This window comes from Sphaerodactylus townsendi, linkage group LG04, assembly GCF_021028975.2.
Source record: "Sphaerodactylus townsendi isolate TG3544 linkage group LG04, MPM_Stown_v2.3, whole genome shotgun sequence".
NCBI classification, from domain to species: domain Eukaryota; kingdom Metazoa; phylum Chordata; class Lepidosauria; order Squamata; family Sphaerodactylidae; genus Sphaerodactylus; species Sphaerodactylus townsendi.
Window position 1 is genome coordinate 144400777 of NC_059428.1, and position 26079 is coordinate 144426855.

A 26079-nucleotide genomic window follows, 5' to 3' on the forward strand; every position below is an offset into this window, starting at 1 on the left:
AGCAAAGGGAAGTCACATATGACTGTGAAAAACATCTTTGCCTTTTGATCTCTGGAGGGAGGACAGGAAACGATGCTATTTCAGCATGTTTGGTTATAATATCATTTCCAGTAGTGAAATCCCTATTGTCAAGGTCATGTGTCGAAATTAACCCTCCAGTAACATTGCCCTCGTTAGCTGAACTATGCATTAGCTAGAAACATGTGATATTATGCAAACAGTATTATTAGGAAGCTGAAGTATGGGAACATGGAGTTTACAGACTTCATCTCAAAAAGGGGCGTGTCATGGAATGATGCTATCGCTACAGCAAAGGGAAGTCACATGTGACTGTGAAAAGCATCTTGGGTCTTTGATCCTGTGCAAAAGTGCCAGGATGCAACTTCAAAGGCCTAAATTACCTCATGGCCTGAACAGAGTTTTTCTGAGAGGGGGAAAACAAAGGGTTTTAGATTCCGTCTCAGGGGTTTGTCCAGAAAGGACCTCTCTACCAGGGGCTCCTGGTGAGAGAGGACAATGAACCTCTAAAAGGAACTTTCTGCTAAGGGAACAGATTTTAAAAAATGGAGATCAAGTAGAGCGGGTGGCTAGTTTTAAATTTCTGGGCGCTATGATTAAAGAGGACTTGACCTGGGGCGTACAGACTGCCGCAGTGGTTAAGAAGGCCCAGCAAAGACTGTACTATCTGAGACTTTTAAGGAAACAACAACGGAATGGAAAACTCCTGGTGTCCTTTTACCGCTGTGCTATAGAGAGTGTCTTAACCTACTGCATCTGTGTATGGTTCTCCAGTTGCACAGTGGCAGATAGGAAGGCGCTCCAAAGGGTGATCACTACTGCACAGAGGATTATCGGCTGCCCTCTCCCCTCCTTGGAAGAACTCTATAATTCCCGAAGCCTAAAAAAAGCCCAAAATATTCTGAGAGACCCGTCTCATCCAGCACACTCTCTTTTTGAACTGTTACCATCCGGCAGACGATACAGGTCTATCAAAACTAGGACAAAGAGGCTTAGAGACAGCTTCTGCTCTAGAGCTGTGGCTATGCTAAACTACGCGGCTTCGTGTTGATGTGTTTGGGGCTGTGTAGGGATGGGTGGAGGAAGGGGAAAGTGAGGATGGGGTATGAGTCTGAAATTGTGTGCATCGAGGAATGCTGCTGTACATTTTCGTTGTGCGTGCACAATGACAATAAATGCTTATGCTTATGCTTATTTTGTTATTTTCGCTTGAAATAAAAAAAACTTTATGAAACTTAGCAGGTTGCAATGCTGGATGGGAAAAGAACTCACAAGCGATTGCAAGATTGCACCCCACAATCTAGGGAAAGGTTGCGACAGTCGGGTAAAAGAGAACATTCTGAAATGCATTTGAACACAGGACTGTCAGATAACACATAGATTTGTATGTGATAACAGCAGGTGCTATTTTTAATTTTATCTCCCCTTTTTCTCCTTCCCCCCATTTCCTCTCTTTTTTCTTTGAAGAGAAGAAGAAGAGTTTTGGATTTGTATCCCTCCTTTCTCTCCTGTAAGGAGACTCAAAGGGGCTTACAATCTCCTTTACCCTTCCCACCCCCCACAACAAACACCCTGAGAGAGCTCCGAAGAGCTGTGACTAGCCCAAGGCCACCCAGCTGGCATGTGCCGGAGTGCACAAGCTAATCTAATTCACCAGATAAGCTCCCACAGCTCAAATGGCAGAGCGGGGAATCAAACCCAGTTCTCCAGATTAGAGTGGACCTGCTCTTAACCACTGCACCACGCAGGCTCTCTGGAGAGAAAAACCTGAGATGTTTCGACTCTTAGCAATCCATCCGGTGCTACCCATTGGACGCACCCAGCGTGATGAGGATCTGGTCGTCCCGGGAGTACGCCATGGCCTGTACTTGGGACTCGTGGTAGAAAAGCACTTTCCGGCAGGCCCTGGTTTGCACATCCCAGATGCAGATTTGGCAGCACGGGTTTCCTTGACTGCGGCCGGAGGCGGAAGCGACGACCTGGAGGAAGAGTTGGAAGACCAAAGGAAAGGTGACGGGAAAGTCTTTACAAGGCAACCAAAAGGTACTCTAGCTGGGACTCCATCCTGTGCCAACAGAGGACACGAAGAGGCGTCAGTACCTGGGCATCGTGGCTGACCGCCAGTGTCGAAATCTCTTCAGGATGTCCTAGCCAGTGCTGTTGTGATCCCGAGTGAAGATCTTCCACAATGACCACACAACCACAGCTGTAGGCAAAGAGACCTTGGAGAGAGACGGAGAAAGAGGTGCTAACGTTCAGCGTCTAGAACTGCCCGTCCGCATCCCCCTTTTTCAACAGGAAAACAAGAGAGGCCTCCCAAAACCACACTTTTCTCTTCCGTTAGCTCACACAGCTATCTTCTCCCCTTCCCAAATGGCGGGGAAATTCAGCTGCCAGAAGTAACAGGAAAGAGGACATCCTGCCGGGTGGAGACGTCTCCTTGCTCCTGGGCCGTTGAACCTTCAGAATTCTGAGCAAACAAAGGCCGGCTACCTCCCATTTGGTGAGTGTCAAATCTAGCCAAGAAGTCATGAGAGGAGCTGACCTTAATGATGCCTACTTCCACGTGAAGGCACTCTGAACCCCAGCCTGACACACAGCCTTTTCCAGAAGACACAGTTCCCAGTTAGACTGGGTTTTGCGTAATTTATGGACAACTCAGCTGCCAGCCAGCGTGACTGAGGAATGGAAGATCTGCACAAAAATGCACAGCTTTATTTCATGGATGCAGACGATACCTGTATCTGGGTTCCAGACCATATTTCCTCGGCCGTTCCCATTGTAGCCAATGACAGCTTTCAGTTTCAGCCTTCCAGCGTCGGCCAGAGTCTGGGCAAAGGCCTGACAAAGACAAACAGACCCGGCTTCAGCAGGAATGGCAAAGACGATTTCCAACCCAGTCACGAACAAGTATTGAGGACAGACCTCTGGAAAGCTCCCACTTTGTGAGTAAAATCTGTAACTCCCTAGTCTTCCACAAGATAACGTTTCAGGAAACACTGCAATGAGAGCCAGCGTGGTGTAGTGGTGAAGAACAGGTGCCCTCTAATCTGGAGAACCAGGTTTGATTCCCCGCTCTGTCATTTGAGATGTGGAGGCTTATCTGGGGAACCAGATTAGCTTGTGCACTCCAACACACGCCAGCTGGGTGACCTTGGGCTGGTCACAGTTCTTCAGAGCTCTCTCAGCCCCACCCACCTCACAGGGTGTCTGTTGTGTGGGGAGGAAGGGAAAGGAGCTTGTAAGTCCCTTACAGGAGAGAAATGGGGTGGGATATAAATCCAAAACTCTTCTCTCTCTCTTCCTCTATTTGAGACTAGCAAAATTATGGTCAAGATAGGGAGGGCATGTGTAGAGCGGCTGGTTTGCTGTGACTCCTTGGACACACCGGAGGGCTCTGAAAATTGTACCAGCCCCCAAATGTACCAGCTGTTTCAGCCGCCTTACCAAGTAGTGGAACTTTAGAATTCAGGTTTCTATGTTAACTCACAGACTTCACATATAGATATACAGGTAACATTGAAGCAAAGCAGGGTGGGGCTGTGGATGTTGCGATAACAAAACTCAGTGGGGCATTTTGAAAATGTAGCCTGTCTCCATTTGCACATCTCTGCTTCCTTGGTTTGCACAGCTCTGTCCTTTGGGGGACAACTTGGGGATACCCCAGTGCAAAGCTACAGTCTGACAGAAACTAAAGTACTTATATCTACCGTGTTTCTCCGAAAATAAGACAGTGTTTTATATTAATTTTTGTTCCCAAAGATGCGCTATGTCTTATTTTCAGGGGATGTCTTCTTTTTCTGCTCCACAGCTGCATGCTCTGATATCCTGTTCAACGGGCATGCTTCCAAACAAAAACTTTGCTATGTCTCACTTTCGGGGAATGACTTATTTTCGGGGAAACAGGGTATCAGCAGATGACACAGGGACACACACACACACCCCGCTTCTGCCCCACACTGATTCTTTGCAGCGTTAAGTTAGTTCTTACTTTGGAAGAGGGCACCGATGTTTTGAAACGAGGAGCGAAATGCCTGTAGCAGTCCGGGCGGATGTTTTCAGGTTCGGGCCCCTTCGTTGCCTTCTGACATTCTGGCGCAAAAGAGAAGACACATCTGGCAACTGTGTACATCACACACGCATATATCTGTGCATGAACTGGGTTACAGCTAACTAGTGGATGACCCCTGCCACAGATGGAAAGGTTCCAGAGGATCCAGAGCGCACCCTGCCACGGACCACGACAAAACCTCCCACACGCCAAAGGGCTACGTGGTTTGAAAAGAAGAAGAAGAAGAGTTTGGATTTATATCTCCACTTTCTCTCCTGTAAGGAGACTCAAAGGGGTTTACAATCTCCTTTCCCATCCCCGCAAACAACAAACACCCTGTGAGGTGGGTGGGGCTGAAAGAGTCCGAAGAACTGTGACTAACCCAAGGTCACCCAGGCGGTGTGTGTTGGAGTGCACAAGCTAATCTGGTTCACCAGATAAGCCTCCGCAGCTCAAGTGGTAGAGGAGGGAATCAAACCCACTTCTCCAGATTAGAGTGCACCTGCTCTTAACCACTGCACGAAGCTTACCCTCTCGTGCACTGCTACAGGCCCCTGAACCAGCTTGAATGACGGCAGGGCCCACAACCGCTGGCTCCTCATTCTTCGCGGCTTCCTTTGTGGCAAGAAGAGAGCAGGCCTTGGCCCCGTTTGCAGCCTCGCCGGCATCGCCGGTCAGACAGGCCTCCTCCTCCTCTGCTTCAGATTCTGAAAAGGTATCTGAAGGGGAAGAAGTGAATGGGAGGAGAGGAATTGGCCGGAAATATCAATTGGCTTTACAGAATAGGGTCAATTTCAGCAGGCTACATTTACTGGAGTTGATCGGGAGTCCCCATAAAATGCAGCCGGTTCCACCTAATTTTTTTTAAAGGATCCACAGTTCTCCCGACCGCTGCACCCTTCGCGACTTGAATTGGGTACTGGCTGCTAGGAAAACGGGAGACCGTTGAGAGCGTTTGTCCCACACTGCTGCAGACGTTCGGGAAGCGTGCGGCCACTGCCTCCACCTGGACTAGGAATCGACAAGGGCGCTGGCAAGATTTTTACTCACCCTGATGAACCATCCGTTGGATAGAGCTGAGATCCAGGCACGGCGGAAAGATCACCGTCGGCAAAGGCGCCTGCTTGCGAGGAGTATCGCTGGCCCCGGGAGCCAAATCCTGAACCGCTTCGAGACTATTGTTTATTCGACTAGCATCTGTGAGACAGAACGAGAGAGGCCAAATAACCCTGTGGACATCTCCCTAATTTCAACTGCTCTGGCTTGGTCTGGATGGTTCAGAAAAATATTATGTTCCGCTTTATTGCTTTTTCCCACGGACAACAGTTCTATGCCTTGTGTGGAATTTGTGGAGGGAAGAAGGGAAGGAGAAGAGCTTGGATTTATACCCCACCTTTCTCTCTTGTAAGGAGACTCAAGGTGGCTGACAAGCTCCTTTCTCTTCCCCTGCCCACAACAGACACCTTGTGAAGTCGGTGGGGCTGAGAGAGTCCCAAAGAACTGTGACTAGCCCAAGGTCACCCAGCAGGAATGCGGGAGTGCGGAAACACATCTGGGTCACCAGACAAGCCTCTGCCACTCAGGTGGAGGAGTGGGGACTCAAACCCGGTTCTCCAGATTAGAATCCACCTGCTCTTAACCACTGCGCCACGCTGGCATCTCACAAAGCAAGGTATTTCAAAGACAGATGCAAGTTTACCAGCTCCTGGAGATCTGAAGGTCTCAATAATCGAGGAATGGGTTCGGGAGCCGTGACGGAGCCTGGAGTTCGGATGACTGGGAGGCGAACCCACAGACACACACGTGGACCTGCCGGGGGAGGAGACACTCCCCTCCCGAGGCAACGGGGAGCCTTTGACTGAAGAAATGCTCGGTTCCTGCTTGTCCTTGGAAGGTTCCTTGGTCAATGCGCCCAGGAAGTCCCAGAGGAAGATGGCGTCGCCGACACTGATGACCTGCCGTTGATCAGGGGTGAATCCCACCTGCCGCACAGGCTCCGAATGGCCAATGAACACCTGAAAGGAAAGCAGATACTGGTGCGTCTCCCCCTCTTTCAGTGGCAGATGCTGTCCTCTTGGAAGACAGCTGCTCAGGACAAAAAGAGAACCTTAACGGGGAGAACCCTGATTAGGCGATCTATATTAAACATTACTCTCTGGATTTTAGTTAAGAACTCCCTTGCTCAAAAAGGAAGGGAAGAAGAGAAGGGTTTGGATTTACACCCTGCTTTTCACAACCACAAGGAGTCTCAAAGCAGCTTCCAAACTCCTTCCCTTCCTCTCCCCACAACAGGCACCTTGTGAGGTAGGCGGGGTTGAGAGAGTTCAGAGAGAATTGTGACTGGCCCAAGGTCATGTGGAGGGGTGGGGAATCGAACCAGGTTCCCCAGATTAGAGTCGGCCACTCTTAACTACTCTACACCGTGCTGGAGGAGAGAGAATGAGCCATCCAGGCCACCCCTGGCAGGCAGTGTCATACCTGCTGGTTCCTCCCGGTTTGTTCTAACTATGGGAGCATCCACACGTGTAAACTGACACTCAAAGGGGTCACAGTTCAGCCTTTGGCTGTAAGGGACGTCTTCTGGCTTTAACAGCGGCCTGGGGGAGGAGACGGCAATCCAGAGAGAAGGCACCTCTTCCTCTTGGGGGCAGTACCTGGGAGTTGACTTCATATCTCATCCCGTAATCCCACACTTTGATAACTCGATCGCCAGCAGTCAGGAGGTAGCGGCTGTCCGAGCTCAAGGCCAATGAAGAACACGACTCCTTGTGCACCTGGGACACCTGCGACAGAGAGGAACCCACAGACAGTCACAGACCCGACCTTCTTTTGTTGCCAAAAGAAGAAGAGAAGAAGAAGAGTTTGGATTTATACCTCCCCCCTTTCTCTCCTGTAAGGAGACTCAAAGAGGCTTACAATCTCCTGTCCTTTCCCTACCCCCCACCCCCACCACAAACATCCTGTGAGGTAGGTGGGGCTGAGAGAGTTCAGAGAGAACTGTGACTAGTAGCCCAAGGCCACCCAGCAGGAACATAGGAGTGTGGAAACACATCTGGGTCACCAGATAAGCCTCTGCCACTCAGGTGGAGGAGTGGGGAATCCAACCTGGTTCTCCAGATTAGAATCCACCTGCCCTTAACCACTACACCACACTGGCTCTCAAGGACTCCATCGTTTTCTTGTGAGGTGGAAGGTGCCGGGGACATCACCACTGGGCAACAGCAAATTCCGTAACAAGGAGAGGCTACGAGGAACTTAGAGGGGTTTCAAGGGCAACTAGGAAAGGTTCAGTGGAACCTCCATGTCCAAAGGCAGTGTTTCTCAACACTTATTACTGAAGGGGGCTGGAAGCAACAGTGAAGGACAGCATCTGCCTCGATGCTCTGCTTGTGGACTCCCCAAATGGTGCAACGGGTTAGTCACTGCGGGAAACAGAATGCCGGACTAGATAGGCCAGTGGTGGCGAACCTTTGGCACTCCAGATGTTATGGACTACAATTCCCATCAGCACCTGCCAGCATGGCCAATTGACCATGCTGGCAGGTTATGACGGTAATTATAATCCTGGAGTCTGGGGTCCACTCCCTGCAGCTCAAACCATTCCTGTCTGATCTTTATGTGTTACAAAATACCAAAAGCTTGGATGCTTTATTCTGCCATCATAACACAAGGGTAAACCAGTGGGGGCCCCTCTGGGCAACATCTGCCCCCTTCCCGAGCGGCATTAGCCATCCCCACAACTGCCGACACGTGAGCAATCACAACAGAAGGGGAAAGAACCAACACAAAACTGAATCACTAGAATAACTGTGTGTCTTAATGTAACAACCGCTATTATACAACAGAGATCATGTAAAACTCTGTGTGAATCTCTGTGTTTAATATTTTGAGTAACACACTGATAATAAAGGGTCAGCAAAGAAAATTCACCCCCATCTCAAAACATGCCTCACACAATCCCAAGTACAGCCAACTTATGTCAGTGGTGACAGAAAAGGCAAAATTCATTAACTTGTCTCCTGTTTGCTGATCCAAATACAGCTTCCCAAAAAAAGGATGACTAGCCAGGGTCATAAATGCACCCAAGCAGGAAGCTGAACTTGCGACCCTCCAGATGTTATGGACTACAGTTCCCATCATCCCCTGCCAGCATCATGCTGGCAGAGGATGATGGGAACTGTAGTTCATAACACCTGGAGGCCAAGAGGAACAAATTAAAGTGACGCCCATTACATCATTCAGTGGATTTCAGAATTTTGCGGCCATTGGGAGTTATTGCTGTGGGACCCAAGCACAGTGTGCGTGTGGGGGGGGGGGGGGACCCACCCTGCAACCGAGAAATGCTGCCACCCATGCCTTACCGTTCTGATCAGCTGTCCGGACTTCACATCCAGAACAAGGATCTTCCGGGAGGAAGTGGTCACCAAAAGGTGGCCGAGAGAGGACGGGGCGAACCGGAGCCGCACGGCTGCGTCAAGAGCGGTGCTCTCCAAATCCAAAATGCTCACATCTATCCTGAGTAGCTGTTGAACAGATTAAGTATCGCGTTATTTTGTTCTCAGTGATGCCAGCTTCTACTCACGTAATACCCTTAACTGCTTCTTTAAAATGTTGTGCTTTGTTCCAATTTCTCCAGTCCTACCACATTGCTTATTAGATGCCTTTTCCAATTCATGGTATTAGCTTCTGCTGTGTAATCTGCCTTAAATCTCAGGCAGAATGGTGGATTGCAAATAACATTAGTGATTTCTTAGAAACTGCTGTTGTTCGCCAGGCACAGCCAGACAACTATCTGGCATGACGAACACCCCAGTGGGTAAAACCATGTTCCAGATCCTCCCAATTCTAAAGTTTTAAAAAGAGATTGCCAACATGCTCTGCTTTCCCCTCTATATGTTTGAAGGCTGGAAACTTCTGCATTTCCCCCGCAAAGTCCATTTACTGCTACCCCAAGAAATCCTGCAGTACTTTCTAATTCGTTTGGCCATTGTCTTTCCCCCAAACAGGGACCCAGAGTCTTTCTCCTCTCCTCCATTTCATTCTCACAACAACCCTGTGCAGTAGGTTAGGCTGAAATGTGTGCAATCGGCCCCAGGGCATCCAGCAAGCTTCCACGACAGAGCAACCAAGATCTCAAGATCTTCGAACCAAGATCTCACAGATCCTTGTCTAGCACTGTAACCACTATACCGCACTCTCATGCTGGGAGGAAAGTTGAGTAAGAAGAAGGTACCTCATCCAGGGAATGGGCATCCATGAGCGTCACAATGTATTTGGAAGGTCCCACGAAGGCCAGGAGGCGCCCGTTGCCACTGAGAGACAGCGCGTCAGGACCATGGCCTGCATCTTGCGACACCACGTTGGCTAAATGCCGGGAGAGAGAAGCGAAGGTTAGAACCCTGAACAAGCCAGGTCTGAAGACACCACACGGGGCAGAAGCTCACGTAAATGTCCTCCTGCGTGAGAAGAAGAAACGTGGGCCTGATGGAATTGCTCGGGGCTGCTTTTCACAGGTAGAGACTCCCACAAAGCCTTTCTGGCAGTAGAAGAAGAGTTGAATTTATATCCCCCACTTTCTCTCCTGCAAGGAGACTCAAGACAGCTTACAAACTCCTTTCCCTTCCCCCGTCACAACAAACACCCTGTGAGGCTGGTGGGGCTGAGAGAGCTCCGAAGAACTGGGACTAGCCCAAGGTCACCCAACTGGCGTGTGTTGGAGTCCACAGGCTAATCTGAATTACCCAGATAAGCCTCCACAGCTCAGGTGGCAGAGTGGGGAATCAAACCCGGTTCCTCCAGATTAGAGCACACCTGCTCTTACCCACTATGCCACAGGAAAGCTGAAGCCGGGGTAATTCACAAGGATGCCCAATTAACCTGGCATCTGCTTCAACTAGTACTGGAGGGAGGAGGGGGGTCCCAGGAAATACAAGGATCCATCTCCCATCTAACTTACTGGGGCACGGGGAGAGGTACAAGAGAAAACAATCAAAGAGAGCACTGAATAGAGGGCCCAGCCTCTAGCATTGCATTACCCTCTGGCCCCAGGTCCAGTGTTTGCACACTTCTAGACCCGTGTTCTCTTCTGCTAGTCCAACAACTACCACCCCCAGGACACGAGAGGATCTTCCAGAGTTAGAGAGCCTTACCCAGAACTCTGACAATGTGGCTTTTTTGGATGGCACAGTTGTACAGAGCCAGGGTCCCGTGGCTGCAAGCGCTGTACATGAAATCGCCATCTGGGGAAAAGACCAGGCCAGTGACGGAGCCCCGGTGTTGCCTGCAGGAGGCAAGAAAAGAGAGAAGGGAAGAGATAAAACAGGGAAATGAAAATCTCCCAGGGGCCCTGCATTTCCCCCAGCCGTCATGCATGTGCTTGGCGCATTTAAGACCCTGATATGTGCTTGGCGCATTTAAGGCCCTGATATGGTGCCTAGGAACTGCGGCTTGCAGCAGAGGAAATCTCCTTACTGCTGGGGTCTAAGGTCTAAACTGCTCCTTGGATAACTGAGATAGTTATTTACAGCGCAATTCTCAGCAGAGTTGCTGCACTGTTAAGTCCACTGCTAATCTGTTGCAAGCACAGGCCTTCAGACCAAAGTCTACCACTTTGCTCCCCAGCCCGGCTCCAAATAATCTGACTTAAGGAAGGCATCCTCGTCTGAAGTCAATTAAAAAACCGGACTTTTTAGAATAGGTCAGGGGTCTTCAAACTACGGCCCTCCAGATGTTCATGGACTACAATTCCCATCAGCCCTGTCATTGGGCCATGCTGGCAGGGGCTGATGGGAATTGTAGCCCATGAACATCTGGAGGGCCGTAGTTTGAAGACCCCTGGAAATAGGTTAATAAACAAAAGGATAGTAAATGTATGATGATTTATAGTAGTAGCTGATTCAATTGCTGTTGCTAAAGATCTACGGTTACTATAACAAGAATTTTGTTTTTGGGTTTTTTTCTTATGTAAATGAGTTTTTAAAGGAAGTATAGGAAGAGCTGAATCTAGGCGTAGAAAGAGAAAGTTGAAGAAATGTTGGGTTAGTCAGAAGTGGATATAAGAGAAATGAATTAGCATGTAATTAGGTTTATGTTGTTGAAATGTAAGATTTGAGAAAAGAGTTCTCTGTTTTGTATTCATTTTGTATTGTTTATTTCATGTTGTTTGTCTTGTCTTGTTTGTCATAACTTTATGTTAAATAAAGTATATTACAATTTAAAAAAAAAAGATACGGCCTCTGACAACGATCAGCCTCTGACAACAGGGAAGTCATCAACTGCTAATAAATCCACGTTGCTTTCATCTGCAACTCTGGACGAGAGAGGGCCCATTTCAAATCAGCGTTACCGCACCGTTGGGTGTGTAATGGGGTGAAGCCGTAAAAACCTTCCAGATGTTGACGTACTTGTGTTCCTCGAGGAGCTTCGAGGCCGCCAGGCTGATGACCCGCACCACGCCCGTGTCGAAACCGCAAGCGAAGATCGGCTGTGAGGGGTGGAAAGCCACGGCGCATGCCGTTTCATCCGAGGCGGTGAATTCATACAGCTGCAGGGGACAGACAAGCATCCCAATGAAACGGGATCACGTACACTGGCCAAAGCAGGTGGCAAAAAAAAGTCACTGGGACAGATCTAACAGGAGCTCGGCATATCTGTGTTCAAACCACAGTTCACAGGGCTTCGGGGAAACTGATTGAATGGAATTAAAAGGTCAGCTGGGAGGGAAAGCTTCCACCGGCAGAAAGATGTCGATATAATGCTTCCGACCCATTAAACGTTTTTAGTGGGTCGTTGCTTTTAACCAGTGAATCAATTATCTTATCAGATAAACTGACATCGGCACACTGGCCAAAAGTCTCAGTGCAGGATCTTCTTGATATCTGAACGGTGAGCTGACCCCCCAACTGCGTCAGCAAAGGCCACTGTTAAGGGGGAAAGGCCCCCTCCAATACTTGCTGACGTTGTGGGAATCTAGCCACAGCAAGGACAACCGGGAGTCTTGTGGTGCCTCGAAGACTAGTTCACTTTTATCAGGCAGAGCCCGTGAAAGCTTGCGCTAGAATAGGAACGCATTGTCTTTAAGACGCTACAAATCTACACCAAAATCACCACAGCCTGAAGTCTGCCCTTCTCTCATTTATTTATTTATTTTGATTTATTTAATTTGAGAGCCAGCGTGGTGTAGTGGTTAAGAGCAGGCGCGTTCTAATCTGGACAACCAGGTTTGATTCCCCGCTCTGCCACTTGAGCTTGGAGGCTTATCTGGGGAACCAGTTTGGCTTGTGCACTCCAACGCATGCCAGCTGGGTGACCTTGGGCTAGCCACAGTTCTTTGGAGCTCTCTCAGCCCCACCCACCTCACAGGGTGTTTGTTGTGGGGGTGGGGGAAGGGAAATGAGCTTGCAAGCCCCTTTGAGTCTCCTTACAGGACAGAAAGGGGGGATATAAATCCAAACTCTTCTTCTTCTTCTAAATGATACAAGTTAAATAAAATGCCCTGCTTTGTTTTGGAGGGGGAGGCTTACCACCTTTTGGTGATCCTACTGACATTAAGAACATCACCTGCTGCATAGTCTCCAGGTTCCAGATGCGGATGGTGTTATCCCGCGAGACGGTGACCAGCTCCTGCTGCAGCCGCTCCACCGAAAACGCCAAAACTGAATCCGTGTGGGAGCGCATAATGGTGCTGTAGTCCCGAGACTGGATATCGAGGTAGCCCACAGTCCCAGAGGACGTCGTGCACAAAACCTTCAGATCATCCGGACCGATGCTGACGGAAGTTACCGGATTGTCGTGCTCTATTTACCGGATTGTAGCAATTTATTTATCTGCGTGCTTTTATCCTGCCCGTCACCAAAGTCCCCGGTGTGACTTAAACACACAAACACACACCCAGAGTCCTGACAGACTGAAACTCAAGATCAGCATACCTGCTTCCAAGAAGACCTCAGAGAAGTCCAGCGGCCACAGGCGCAGGTACCCGTCGTCAGAGGCCGTGGCACAGAAACTTGACGAGAGACAGATACTGTTTAGCGCGATCCCAGGACCTGAAAGGACAAGGACCCGAGACGCTCTGCAAAGGAAGAGCTGGCATCAAAGACTGAGCCATTTGCAGTTTGTAGAGATTCCTAACCAACACGCTAGCATTCCGAAGGCCGGGAAACAAAAACCCCTATGCCATAAGGCCACCTTTGACAGGTTGTCTTCTAGACACCTCATGAGTCAGAGCTTCCTGCCACTCTTAATGGCACCGGACTGTCTCCAGCCATCAAGCGCTAGGAAACCACAACTCTCTAAAACACAAGCTCCTGCTCGAAAAACGCCTTTGGTTCTCATGCGGCGACAGTGTGACTCCTAGCTAGAAGCGTCTCAGCTGGAACTCACGCAAGAGCTCTGTGAGCAGCGACAGCATAACCCTGCATCACCACCTGCCCCCGCCCTCCGCACCTGAGTTAAAGGTCTGCTTTTCCCGTCGGTGGGAGTGCTGCGTTTCAGACGGCAGGAGGCGCCGGGCGTTCCTGACGGCCACGTTCTTGTAATCGATTTCCAAAACATGCCCGCTCCTGCTGCAGACAAACCTGAGAAGGGACAGGGCCACCCGTCAGCCAGGAAGTCGGCGCAACGAACTGCAAGATTCGCAAACGCTTCGTTCCTATCTGGCTTTAGAACTGATTTGAGGATGGAGACGCCACTGGTAGCCCATCAGCACGGCCACAAGTCATTATGGGATTTCCAGGGCTGCAACCGAAGCTGGAGATGTTGGGGGTTCATTGGTGGGCCAGTGAGCCTTTAAGGGGAATATTTACTTGGGAAACGTTTTGCCTCCAGGCCTCAGCCTGGTTGATACGCTGACATCACCTTCTGACAACCAAGTCCCATGAGGAGGTGCTCAATTACTTTTTTATCCTGCTAACCAAGAAGGTAACAGAATAAATACTAACCAGTTACACATATGAAATTAACACAACTTTAGTGCACAGCAAATAACCAAAAGAAATAATTTAAAATCAAACGCATTTCAGTCACTTTCAGACTTGCTCACTGGTACAAATTACAGTGGTGCAAAAATGTACACAATAAGGAAAAACGATTCAAAATACAAAGTACAGGCTTTCTGCCAGTGCTCACAAGAAGTAGGACCAATTCATTAACTAGGTAAGTCCATCTTCGTTACTGGAATAGACTGGGACCTTCCTTTGCTGGTCAATGACTGTAAATAAAACTGATTGATTGACTGACTGACTGACTGACTGACGGAGAGCCAAGGAGAGAAACGCATCTTTCCCTGACAGGCCTCTGAAGGTGCCAGCCCTAGGTGCAGGTAAAACGTTTGGAGCAAAAATTACCAGACCACGGCCACATAGCCCAGAAAATCCACAACGCTCAGAGTGATTCATGGCTCTGGGTGTGTATATCCACATATAGGAAGCAAAATATGGATTTCGCTATTTGTTACGCATTAAAACTTTGTTAATTTAACAAACGCAACCCTCTGCCGCTAGGCCTTTTGTCAACTTCTTGGCTACCTGGGTTGAATTTCTTTTCCTCCCCTTTCAGTTTTGGTTTTACGTTTTTACCCTGTTCTCCCTCCCCAATGGCTCTGAGTGGTCTAGATAGCTCTGTACAGCTCCATGGACCTCAGGAGAGGTTACGGAATCACCACCAACATTTCTCTAAGTAATTAATCAATGACCTAGGGCAGGGGTCAGGGGGGAGGGGAAGCAAGTTCCTTACAATGTCCGGTCCTCTGGCTCCCGGTCAGTGGAATGGCCCGCTTCGAAGTCCAGGTCGGTGAACTCCAGAGAACGGTATTCGCCTAAATTGACTGGGCAGGAGCGCAAGGCTCCGCTCCGGACCCGCCAAAGCCTCACGTTGTCTCTGCCGCACGAAACCATCCTGCCACAAGAGAAGAGTAAGAAACAGATAAATGCTGAGGATTGAAAGGAATGCCTCTGACAAGGCTAGAAAGAGAGCGCCAGCGGGGAGTAGTGGTTAAGAGCAGGTGCACTCTAATCTGGAGAACTGGGTTTGATTCCCCGCTTTGCCACTTGAGCTATGGAGGCTTATCTGGTGAACCAGATTAGCTTGTGCACTCCAACACATTCCTGCTGGGTGACCTTGGGTTAGTCACAGATCTTCGGAGCTTTCTCAGCCCCATCCACCTCACAGGGTGTTTGTTGTGGGGGGAGGGGGAGGAAAAGGAGTTTGTAAGCCCCTTTGAGTCTCTTTACAGGAGAGAAAAGGGGGATATAAATCCAAACTCTTCTTCTAAATTCACACTGGAAAAAAGGGAACAGTTTGATGCAATCCATGTCTTCTTGGCCCTAAAAAAAATTTACTAGGATTTTTTGTTGGCCTTCTACAGCATGCTGGATCTGACCCATTTCCTTATCAGTCGGCTGGCAGCCTCTCTCTCTCTGTCCTTGGTGCTGAAAGATAACAGTTTAACCCCTGCACGCTTTACCGTGTATCATCAAAGAAGGCGATCTTTAAGGTCTGGATGTCCACATCTGTGTGGGCCTTGGCCAGCAACTCAACCTCCCCGCCACGGCTCACCTGGGCCGTGTTCCAAACGACCACCACCTGCAGGGAGAGGAGAAGGCATCAGGGCTGGATAGCGTGGAGGACAGGAGGCGTGTTTGGAGGGGAGAGGCTAAAGTGCAAATCTCCTAGTATCAGAACACAACTAGTATCAGACACAACTAGTTTCAGAACAACGGGATCTTTGACTTGGCCAGCAAAGGAAGAAATGTTGACAGACTCACCGTCTTCCCGTGCCCGTCTTTCCCTGTGCCGCACAGGATATTTCCATTGTAGGAAAAACTGCAAGGGGGCAAACACCCAGGTTAGAAAGTCAGCGCTTTATCATCAGTCCAACCTGGTTGGCTACCCTTGAATGTTGTATGTTTCCCTGCTCCTCCTTCCCTGACCCCACCTCTGTGACGGGGCTCTCGTACACACCTGAGGCAAGAGACAGAATGCAAGCCCGTTTTGAACATGGAGAGGCATTTTGTGCTTGCAAAGTCCCAGAGACGCATCATGCTCAGGTGCCCGATCTGGGCGGAGGCCAGCAGAGTCCGGTTCCCGTTGAAGGCCAGCGCTGCCACCTGCGTGGGAAAAAATAATCACACCCTTGTGGAAACTCCTTCAATTTTTTTAAAGGGGAGACACTGTGCCCACGTCATATGAAGGAAGAAATCGTTCCCCTTTATTGATTTATACCCTGCCTTTATATCCCATGAGAGCCAGCGTGGTGTAGTGGTTAAGAGCAGGTGGATTCTAATTTGGACAACCGGGTTTGATTCCCCCACTCCTCCACCTGAGTGGCGGAGGCTTATCTTGTGAACCAGATGTGTTTCCGCACTCCTACATTCCTGCTGGGTGACCTTGGGCTAGTCCCAGTTCTCTCCAAACTCTCTCAGCCCCACCTGCCTCACAAGGTTTCTGTTGTGGGGGGAGGAAGGGAAAGGAGCTTGTAAGCCACCATGAGTCTCCTTACAGGACAGAAAGGGGTACAAATCCAAAATCTTCTTCTTATATACCCAAGCCCTTCTGGATTTTATCAATACGATCCAAAATACACCAACAAAGGAGCCAACATTACCTTATCTGTGTGGCCAGCAAAGAACCACTGTCTGCCGGAATCCAGAACTACTGCCACGATAAGTGCATGGCTGGGGTAGACCACCACTCTGCCATCGGCAGCCCAAAGCGCCTGAGTGACAAAAGATTTTTATTTAGAACATTTTTATTCCCCAACTCTGGGAACATTTTAAAACAATGGCCAAAAGATATAACTAACTTATTTTGGCAGGGCAAGAAAACAAAAATTATACAGGAAAAAGAATTAAATATGCAAAGGAAAGGGGTGTGTCTCTCATTAATGATGTATTGTCGAAGGCTCTCACGGCCGGATTCAACTGGTTCTGGTGGATTTTCCGGGCTGTGTGGCCGTGGTCCGGTAGATCTTGTTCCTAACGTTTCGCCTGCATCTGTGGCTGGCATCTTCAGAGGTGTATCACAGAGGGAAGTCTTTTACACACTGTGACTAGACACAGTGTGTAACAGACTTCCCTCTGTGACACACGTCTGAAGATGCCAGCCACAGATGCAGGTGAAATGTTAGGAACAAGATCTCATTACTGATTTTTAAATTGTGTTTTGAAGCAGCTCAGCATGAATAAGGGAATGGATGACTTTGAAACAGTAGAATCCTGGATCTGGAGGGATAGGATATAATGCCATGAGAGGGAACACACCTGTTCAAACACACAAGGACACAGCCCTGCATTTCCTGCTTTGCGCGCCTAAAGGTCTTAGCGTGTGCATTGTGGGGGAAGGGATTGCGTATACTGACCCATCTTGTGCTGCAGCCTCCAAACCCAATAATCCTCCTCAGCTTCAGGATGGGATCCGGTAAGAGCCTCTGAAAGTCAAATATCAGACTCATGTCAGCAGGCATCCTGAACCAAGGATGGCTCCTTAGCCAAGTGTAACTTCACACCACAGCGGGTCACTCTGAAAAGTCTGTGAAGCACCAGCTGCTCTGTGTTGTGTAACCAAGCCAGGTCGTGGCATGGGCCAAGGCCTCTCTTACCCAGAAGGCCTTGGGAGCCATCCCCTGCCCCCACACGCTCAGAGCTTGTGGCCGACACAAGAGATTAGAAATGAGCAGGAGGGAGCCATAACCAGAGGAGGAGAAAGAGAAGAAGAGGAGTTTGGATTTATACCCCACTTTTCTCTCCTGTAAGGAGACTCAAGGTGGCTTACAAGCTCCTTTCCCTTCCTCTCCCCACAACAAACACCTTGGGAGGTAGGTAGGGCTGAGAGTGTCTTGAGAGAACTGGGACTAGCCCAAGGTCACCCAGCAGAAATGTAGAAGTGCAGAAACACACATCCGGTTCACCAGATAAGCCAAGTGGGGAATCAAAGCCAGTTCTCCAGATTAGAATGTACCTGCTCTTAACCACTCCACCAGAGGAGGAGAACCATAACCAGAGAACAAAGAGGCAGGGATTCAGAGAGCAGAGGGATCTATGGGACGCATCTGCTAGCTTGAATCACTTCTTTCAGGAAGCTGGGAGAGAGAAATTGGCAGCAGGCAACCCAGCTACAACTGAAGTGGAAGATTGACGTCTGTTATCTCACCGTGCAGTGAGCAGAATTCCGGGCAGAGATCGCTTTCGTTCCAGGCACTTTGGCAGAGGCGTCCTAAAGAGATAGAGACGTTACGTTCGAACTCTGGCTAAAAAGCCAGGCCTCTATATGCGATCCTGCAGAGCAGGAAAGACCAGCCTTGACAGAGTAACTTCATGAAGAAGAAGAAGAAGAAGAAGAAGAACAAGAAGAAGAAGAAGAAGAAGAAGAAGAGGAAGAAGAAGAAGAGGAAGAGGAAGAGGAAGAGGAAGAGGAGGAGGAGGAGGAGGAGTTTGGATTTATATCCCCCCTTTCCTGTAGGAGACTCAAAGGGACTTACAATCTCTTTGCTCTTCCCCACTCACAACAAACACCCTGTGAGGTAGGTGGGGCTGAGAGAGCTCCGAGAAGCTGTGACTAGCCCAAGGTCACCCAGCTGGCGTGTGTGGGAGTGCACAGGCTAATCTGAATTCCCCAGATAAGCCTCCACAGCTCAAGCGGCAGAGTGGGGAATCAAACCCGGTTCCTCCAGATTAGAATGCACTTGCTCTTAACCACTACGCCACTGCTGCTCCTTCTCCAAGGAAAAGTCTAACTTAGGCCCCTTCAAATGCACTTTCACAACGACAAGTGTATTTTGCTATTCCACACAATTAAACCCAGCTGCAAAGTGCACTGAAAGCAGAGTGAAGGTGAATGTGCGGAAGGGGCCACAACCTTTATCCACAACATTCTTGAGGACTACCCCCCCAACCCTGACCTCTTCGTTCCATCTGGAATAAAAGAATACCGGAACAGGGGCACATAGTCAAATATCTTGAATTATTAACTGTACCCCAGCAGAGATGGATTATCACAAGAGCCAGATCTAATACTTTCCCATCGGCCATTACAAAGGGTCGTTACTTATCCATCCCTCTCCAGGATCAGGTTTGTCCACACTGTAAAAACCAAGTGGAGACTCTTGCTCACATTATTCTTGACTGTCCAAGATATGTGGGCGTTAGGAATTTCTCTCCCAGGCTGGCCCTAGTCAAATCTGGAAGAGACTCTAACAGTTCTGTTGTGGAGCTTCTGTTAAACAACACAGATGTCATGCTCTTGGAAAAAGTAGCAAAATTTCTTTTGCAAGTGACAGAACTTTCTAAGTAATGTATACTGCTATATACAGTCTTTGCATTTTGAATGTACTCCTGATTTGTACTTCATAAATGTCTGGTAACGCTCTATAGCCTATTTTAAATGCCTAATAAAGGTGGTGGTGGTTGTTGTTGTTGGAATAAAAGAATATCGCTACAGCCGACAGCATTCTGACTCACCTCATCCGAATCAACCCTGACCGCATGGATGGTGACGTCCCCGTTTTTGTGGGCGTACACATGAATGCCACCGTCAGCCACCCGAGACAACCGGAGGCAGGAATCGCCTCCCGCTTGCGGCCCTTCGCTCCAGCCGGTTTGGTCCCTCTCCTGGGGCGGTCCGAAGGTCGCCAGCTTCACTCTAGGGATGTTCTTGGTTAGAAGAGGAGGCTGGCGAGGCATCTGGGAGAGAGGGAAGCGTTTGGATCGGAGACCAGGGGAACAGGTATCCACCCACCGTTGTCCTACTTGTGAGGGGCTGGTTTGGCCAGAGGTGGCCTCAGAGATCTCCTTGAACGGCAGCTGCTCCGCAGGAAGCAGGGATCAGTCCCCCTGGAGAAGACGGCTGCTCTGGAAGGTGGGCTCGAGGGCATCATATCTAGCGGAGGTCTCCTCGTTCCCAACCCTGCCCTCCTGAAGCTCCACCCCCAAAACCTCCAGAAATTACCCAACCAGGAGAGCAAACCTAAGCAACTGCCTTAGATCTCTGCTTCCTAGAGGCAGAACAGCTGGTCTGCATGGGGAATCTGTGGAATTGCATCAGCCCCAGGGGCAGAGGCGTAGCTCCAAGGGGATGGGGTGGGGTGCGACGCACTGGGTACGCGCCCCTGTGGGGGTGTGGCAAAGGCGGGGCGGGGGCAGAGGACGCACCAGTGCACCGGGAACTTTTCCCCCTTGCTATGCCTCTGCCCAGGGGAAATTGCGACTGAAGCATATTTTTACCTCTTTGGGACTGGTGATTTGTTGGATGAGAGATACTCGGTCCCGAACAGGTTTGCTCAGCGTTACTTCCTTGGGGAGGTGGCTAACTGGGCCATCTTGATCAGGAGAATCTGAAAAGCCCGAGAGAGAAAGGGACTCCAGATCCTGAAGAGTTCAGCCGCCAACAAGAAGTTATATGGAAGAACTTGCTCTGGGACCGGCGTGGGAGTTGTGTGTGTCTCGAACGGAGACCCCGAGGGCCGTTTCGTTCTTGCAATTCATTCAACTCACCTGCAGCTGTCTTCAAAGTGCCTTTCTGTATAGAGTCAAAAGGCATCTTGGATCCACTGGAAGGAAACCTGAGGAAGAAGGCCAGAGAGAGGGTAATCGGTGGCAAAACATGACGAACTTAAAACCATGCCAGGTTTAGTCGAAAGCTTTCACGGCCGGAACCCCTGGGGTGTGGTGGGGTTTCCAGGCTGTATGGCCGTGTTCCAGCAGCATTTTCTCCTGATGTTTCGCCTGCATCTGTGGCTGGCATCTCCAGAGGATCATCTGAAGATGCCAGCCACAGATGCAGGTGAAACGTCAGGAGAAAATGCTGCTGGAACACGGCCATACAGCCCAGAAATCCCACAACCCGCCCCCCCCCCCCCTTGGCCAGGTTTTGTTTTGCAATGCTGCCCAAATCCCAAGAGTTATACCTGTCGTTGCTGAATGAAATGCCACTGCTAGAGGAGAAAGGTTATGTGAGCAGTGATTTATGGAGAAGTGCAGAGAACCACAAAAGCAATAGAGAGTTGTACCAATGGGGTACACAGAGTCCAGGAGGATGAGTTACAAGGACCCTTTCAAGCAGTGGTACCACAATCCTCAAACGGTCAGATACAACACACCCAACCCGTGGTGGTTCTCCATTACAACACACACACCCATATGTTCTTGATGCAAGAGATACGCCAACATTTTAAAAAAGAACCGGAGGAGGAAATGCCGGAGCAAAATGGAATCGAGCCAACTGTACCGGATGCAATCGTAGAGGTCGTGCCAATTTTCACCCTTCGGCACAGGGAAGGCCATTTCTCGGGGAACAGGGGAGAGGCCGCTCGAGACCAGCTTGGATTGATGAGCTTCAGAGAAGGGCACACCTTTAAAAGAACAGAGATGAATCGCAGCCGTTTTCATAACTTCTGCCTCTCAGCTTCCTTGCCCCAGCCTGTATTTTACGGGCAATCAAGTCCAATTTTTTTTAGAAGAGTTTGGATTTATATCCCCCCTTTCTCTCCTGTAGGAGACTCAAAGGGGCTGACAATCTCCTTTCCCTTCCCCCCTCACAACAAACACCCTGTGAGGTAGGTGGGGCTGAGAGAGCTCCAAAGAACTGCGACTAGCCCAAGGACACCCAGCTGGCATGTGTGGGAGTGCACAGGCTAATCTGAACTCCCCAGATAAGCCTCCACAGCTCAGGTGGCAGAGCGGGGAATCAAACCCAGTTCCTCCAGGCTAGAATGCACCTGCTCTTAACCACTACGCCACTGCTGCTCATACAGGGAGGACTTCAGAGTTACGGATGCTGGAGGTCCTAGGGTACAACGTTTTTTCAGGGGAACTCAATTATAAAGCCTGGGCGGCTGGATGTGTTTTTAAACAAGACGGATGAAAATGTGGAGCCGCCGGCCCACGCCCTCCCACTCTCTCACCTGGGTCGAAGAGCAAGTTGCTAGTGAACAGGTTTTTCACCAGGAGGTTGGAGCAGAGCTTGATGTTCTTCAGGTGGCTGTAGTTTCGGTTCAGGTACAGGGAGAGGATGTGGCGAAGGTCAAGGGTTAGGAAAGTCCAGCGCACGTTGGTGGGAGCCAGGCCCACCAGATCTGAGGGTCAGAAGCCCGGCAAACACAAAGTTGAGCACGGAGACGCTGAACACACGTATCTACCTTGTGCATCTATTTCCTGACCTTTCAGTCTAAAATATTTTGAACTAAAACCGTAAGCCAGGAAGTCCCTCGTTTGGATATCATCTCAGTGACAAGTTCCTTAAGTGGCCTTGCGGGGGATATCATTTTCAGTCTCACAGCTGGGGCATCACCAACACCTTTTTTGGAATTCATTTTTTAGAAAGCAGGCTTTTGCAACTTCTAATTGAAAGTAGAGATTTGATTGGCTTGGAGGATTTTTTAAAAATGCTGGTTTGGTTCTGATATTTCAAGAAGAGGAAGAAGAAGAGTTTGGATTTCTATTTTGAATACCTTTAATGGCATATAAATAGTTTAACATTAACACTGCAAGATAATAACAGCCTTTACAACTTCTGACGAGTTAAAATAACACCATTTAAAAATTTAGCCACCGCTTCCAACAGCTCATAGTTGTGAGTTTGGATTTATACCCCCCCCCCTTCTCAAGGAGAGTCAAGGAGACTTACAATCTCCTTTCCCTCCCCCTGCCCCCCAACAAACACCCTGTGAGGTAGATGGGGCCGAGAGAGCTCCGAAGAACTGTGACTAGCCCAAGGTCACCCAGCAGGAATGTGTTGGAGTGCACAAGCTAATCTGGTTCACCAAATAAGCCTCCACAGCTCAAGTGGTAGAGCAGAAAATCAAACCCGGTTCTCCAGATTAGAGTGGACCTGCTCTTAACCCCTAGGTAGTGTGGTGGGATCTGCTTCTGGCAGTGATAACCACACGTGGCTCTCTCCCCAAGAGCAGCAGTTCACAGCAAAAAGCCCCAACCTGGTTCTCTCCGGGAACTTGAATCCCAGCCTCAAAGCCTGCTACAGACCAGACTGAGAGGGACCCACAGTCGAACGCCCACTCTGGCACTGCTGTGCTCCTACCTCGCTTGGCCGCCTTGGCTGTGTTTTCATAGAGGGACCCTTTGGCTGCGCCGCAGATGAAGGGGAACTGCAGCCATGTCGCTGTCGACTTGAACTCCTTGAAGAGGTTGGAAAAGGAGATGCGGACCACTTGGCAGTCCTGCGTAGGAAAAAGAACAACACCGACTCAACAGGGGCAGGTCTCTCATTTGGGATGGCTCAGATATACTGCGCTGAAGAAGACACCTGGAAGGCTGGACAAACATTAAGCCTGCGATCCTCGCTGCATGAAATCCATCTTGAGTGCCAGCGAGAAAGGTAGAAATGACTAGAAATGACATAAATATGAAAATAAATGTGAATGTTCAACAAATCTTCATACTCCACATTTTTATTACTCTACAGAATATATTCGGCTAAACACTGGGAGAGCCAAGACCTCTACAATGGATGAGAGAGTCAAGCTGAAAGGTGTCCCTCAGCAACTCCTGTCTGCCTCCTGAGACTCCTCCTTGCACAGCTGAAAGGATCAGAAACTGCCATTTCAAAGTAGCAAAAGCAGCAGCGCCTGGAAAGCCAAATTCTGTAACCCATCTTGTCTTCTGTGCTGACACGGAATCACAACAAACACACAGCTCCAGTCACCAAAACGTAGCTTACCAATGTGCCTGCCGTTGAAACCTTCTCCACCCTCCACCTACACTGTTCTACGCATAAACACAAACTCTCAGAAGAGGGATTTTCTCTCATCACGGTGGCAGCACAGGTCTCTCACTCCGCCCCAATTGCACCCCCAGCTCTACTGCCCCATTCCTCCTCTTTCATATGGTACCCTCTGCTGCCCTGCTGGTAACAAAGAACCTCCCGCCTTCTGCCTTCATGCATTATGACACTTTATTGCACTGAACTGAACTGAAACTTTCAGTGGCATTCAGATAGCAACAATAATACATGCTTTAAAAATACAAATTTATTCTTTCCTTAACACACTCAGCAAAGTCCTAACAGCAGCAATAACGGACCCACTTCTTGAAAGAGCCAGCAAACACAGCATTCCCAGCAAAGAGCTTGAGAAGGGCCATAGAATCCTAGAGTTGGAAGAGACCCCAAGGGCCATCAAGTTCAGCCCCCTGCAATGCAGGAACACACAATCAAAGTACCCCTGACAGATGGCCATCCAGTCTCTGTTTAAAAACCTCCAAAGAAGGAGACTCCACCACACTCCAAGGTAGTGCATTCAACTGTCAAACAGCCCTTACAAGTTTCTCCTGATGTTTGGGTGGAATCTCTTTTCCTTCACCTTGAACCCATTACCCCTGGTCCTCATCTCTGGAGCAGCAGAAAACAAGCTTGCTCCCTCACCAACATGACATCCCTTCAAATATCGAAACATGGCTATCATGTCACCTCTTAACCTTCTCTTCACCAAACTAAACCTCCCCAGCTCCCTAAGTCTCTTCTCAGAGGACATGGATTCCAGACCTTTTTTCCATTTTGGTTGCCTTCCTCTGGACCGTTCCAGCTTGTCAGTATCCTTCTTGAATATCCATCTGCCAGTCAGATAAACAGGCACAGCCAAAGATGACCCGTGCCTCACGGCCTGCACCTCAACCTGCATCTCATGCAACTACATTGACCCTTGATGGCAAGAAGGGAAACCTTCACCCACCTCTGTGGCAACATCCAGATGCACCACGAAATATTTGGTCGGCATGGGCTTGAAAAGGATGTAGAGATAGCAACCAGTAAGGCCTAGCGACTGTGTGCTGGTCTTGGGAAGCTGGAGGTAGTTGCTAGCAGGAACTGAACCACTGATGCGATACACCGTGCCTTTCAGAGTCTTGTCCTGGGCAGGGAAGAGAGAGAGCTGCAAGGGTGCGCATTGGAAAGATGGCAGATGACACAAGGAGCAAACCAAGTTCTTGTGGCATCTTCAAGACTAACAATCTTGCCTTCACTGCACTGTTTTGTACCAATACCATTCCATTTTTTGGCACAGCATGTCTAAATCCCATAGTTCTGAAATCCTAGTCCAGTTATCTCCGTTATCAGATTCTGTTTGTACTGACACCCAGGGTATAATCTGCCTTGAGTGTCAATAACAAAGGTAAACTAAGAATAACTGAACAGAGGAGCCCCCAGCCATACCATCACGGTTGTCACGTCTCCTTCTTTGGTGGACCTTTTCCATTCCTCGACTTTGAAGTGCTTGAAGACATTCAGGAACGGGTGCTGCCACACTGTAAGTGGGGAGCAGAGCAGTTAAAACATCAACAGCTGCAATGCAATTCCCGCAAATGAAACATCTTCTGCTTCGAATGATACGGATTTCTGCAAACAAGTTCCCTAAGTTAGCCTTAGGCTAACTTCTGAGTTAAGTAAGAAAGGACATTAAACACTGTGGGTTTTCCAGGCTGTATGGCCGTGTTCCAGTAGTATTTTCTCCTGATGTTTCACCTGCATCTGTGGCTGGCATCTTCTCAGAGGTCCAACAGGTGCCACAACATTTTAGTGATTCCGGCCGTGAAAGCCTTCGACAATACATTAAACAAGGTAGCTGCAAAACAGGGTAGCCTCAGCAGGATTGGGGGATAAATAAGACTGAACAGCCATACAAGTTCAAGTTCAAAGACCTTTTAAAAAATTTTAGTTAGTAAAGCAAGGCATTAAAACATAGCAGAGCTAAGTAATCCAAATACAGTTTTACAAGATAAAACAGGTACTCCTGTTTCAAAAATGCATACATCAGAGCGAAAGAGGAGACCAGGAAATTATTTCGTAATAGTGAGCAAGAATTTGGCCACTATGTCCAATTGCTTGGGATTCTCTGTATTCAGAAGATAGTTCAATTTAAGATTAAAAAGGCTTGGATGGACCAGTAAGGGATCCCCTAAAAACAGGTTTGGTCTATAATCGTTAAATTTTGGACAAACTAATAAAATGTGCTCCAATGACTTCTCAGAGGTTTGACAGCCCACAGGTATGCTTTTGCCAGAAGGCACCGC

General features: G+C 49.0%; 1 protein-coding gene across 1 annotated transcript in view; it reads right to left on the bottom strand.

Annotated features, from left to right (window-relative positions):
- WDR90 (WD repeat domain 90) overlaps positions 1-26079 on the bottom strand; it is a 39762-nt gene that overhangs the window by 12468 nt on the left and 1215 nt on the right. Inside the window, exons 2-31 of the mRNA XM_048495415.1 lie at positions 25223-25314; positions 24744-24920; positions 23096-23234; positions 21963-22133; positions 21287-21410; positions 20554-20621; positions 20284-20393; positions 19522-19743; positions 18215-18277; positions 17424-17492; positions 16671-16781; positions 16028-16173; positions 15832-15889; positions 15531-15649; positions 14801-14962; positions 13514-13644; positions 12997-13113; positions 12629-12864; positions 11473-11612; positions 10219-10349; positions 9303-9433; positions 8431-8592; positions 6724-6852; positions 5769-6084; positions 5120-5266; positions 4600-4788; positions 4010-4110; positions 2757-2859; positions 2119-2240; positions 1838-1997 (exon numbers count right to left, since the gene is read on the bottom strand). Of these exons, the coding sequence (XP_048351372.1) occupies positions 1838-1997; positions 2119-2240; positions 2757-2859; positions 4010-4110; positions 4600-4788; positions 5120-5266; positions 5769-6084; positions 6724-6852; positions 8431-8592; positions 9303-9433; positions 10219-10349; positions 11473-11612; positions 12629-12864; positions 12997-13113; positions 13514-13644; positions 14801-14962; positions 15531-15649; positions 15832-15889; positions 16028-16173; positions 16671-16781; positions 17424-17492; positions 18215-18277; positions 19522-19743; positions 20284-20393; positions 20554-20621; positions 21287-21410; positions 21963-22133; positions 23096-23234; positions 24744-24920; positions 25223-25314 (4146 nt within the window). The remainder of the gene's footprint in view (positions 1-1837; positions 1998-2118; positions 2241-2756; positions 2860-4009; positions 4111-4599; positions 4789-5119; positions 5267-5768; positions 6085-6723; positions 6853-8430; positions 8593-9302; positions 9434-10218; positions 10350-11472; positions 11613-12628; positions 12865-12996; positions 13114-13513; positions 13645-14800; positions 14963-15530; positions 15650-15831; positions 15890-16027; positions 16174-16670; positions 16782-17423; positions 17493-18214; positions 18278-19521; positions 19744-20283; positions 20394-20553; positions 20622-21286; positions 21411-21962; positions 22134-23095; positions 23235-24743; positions 24921-25222; positions 25315-26079) is intronic.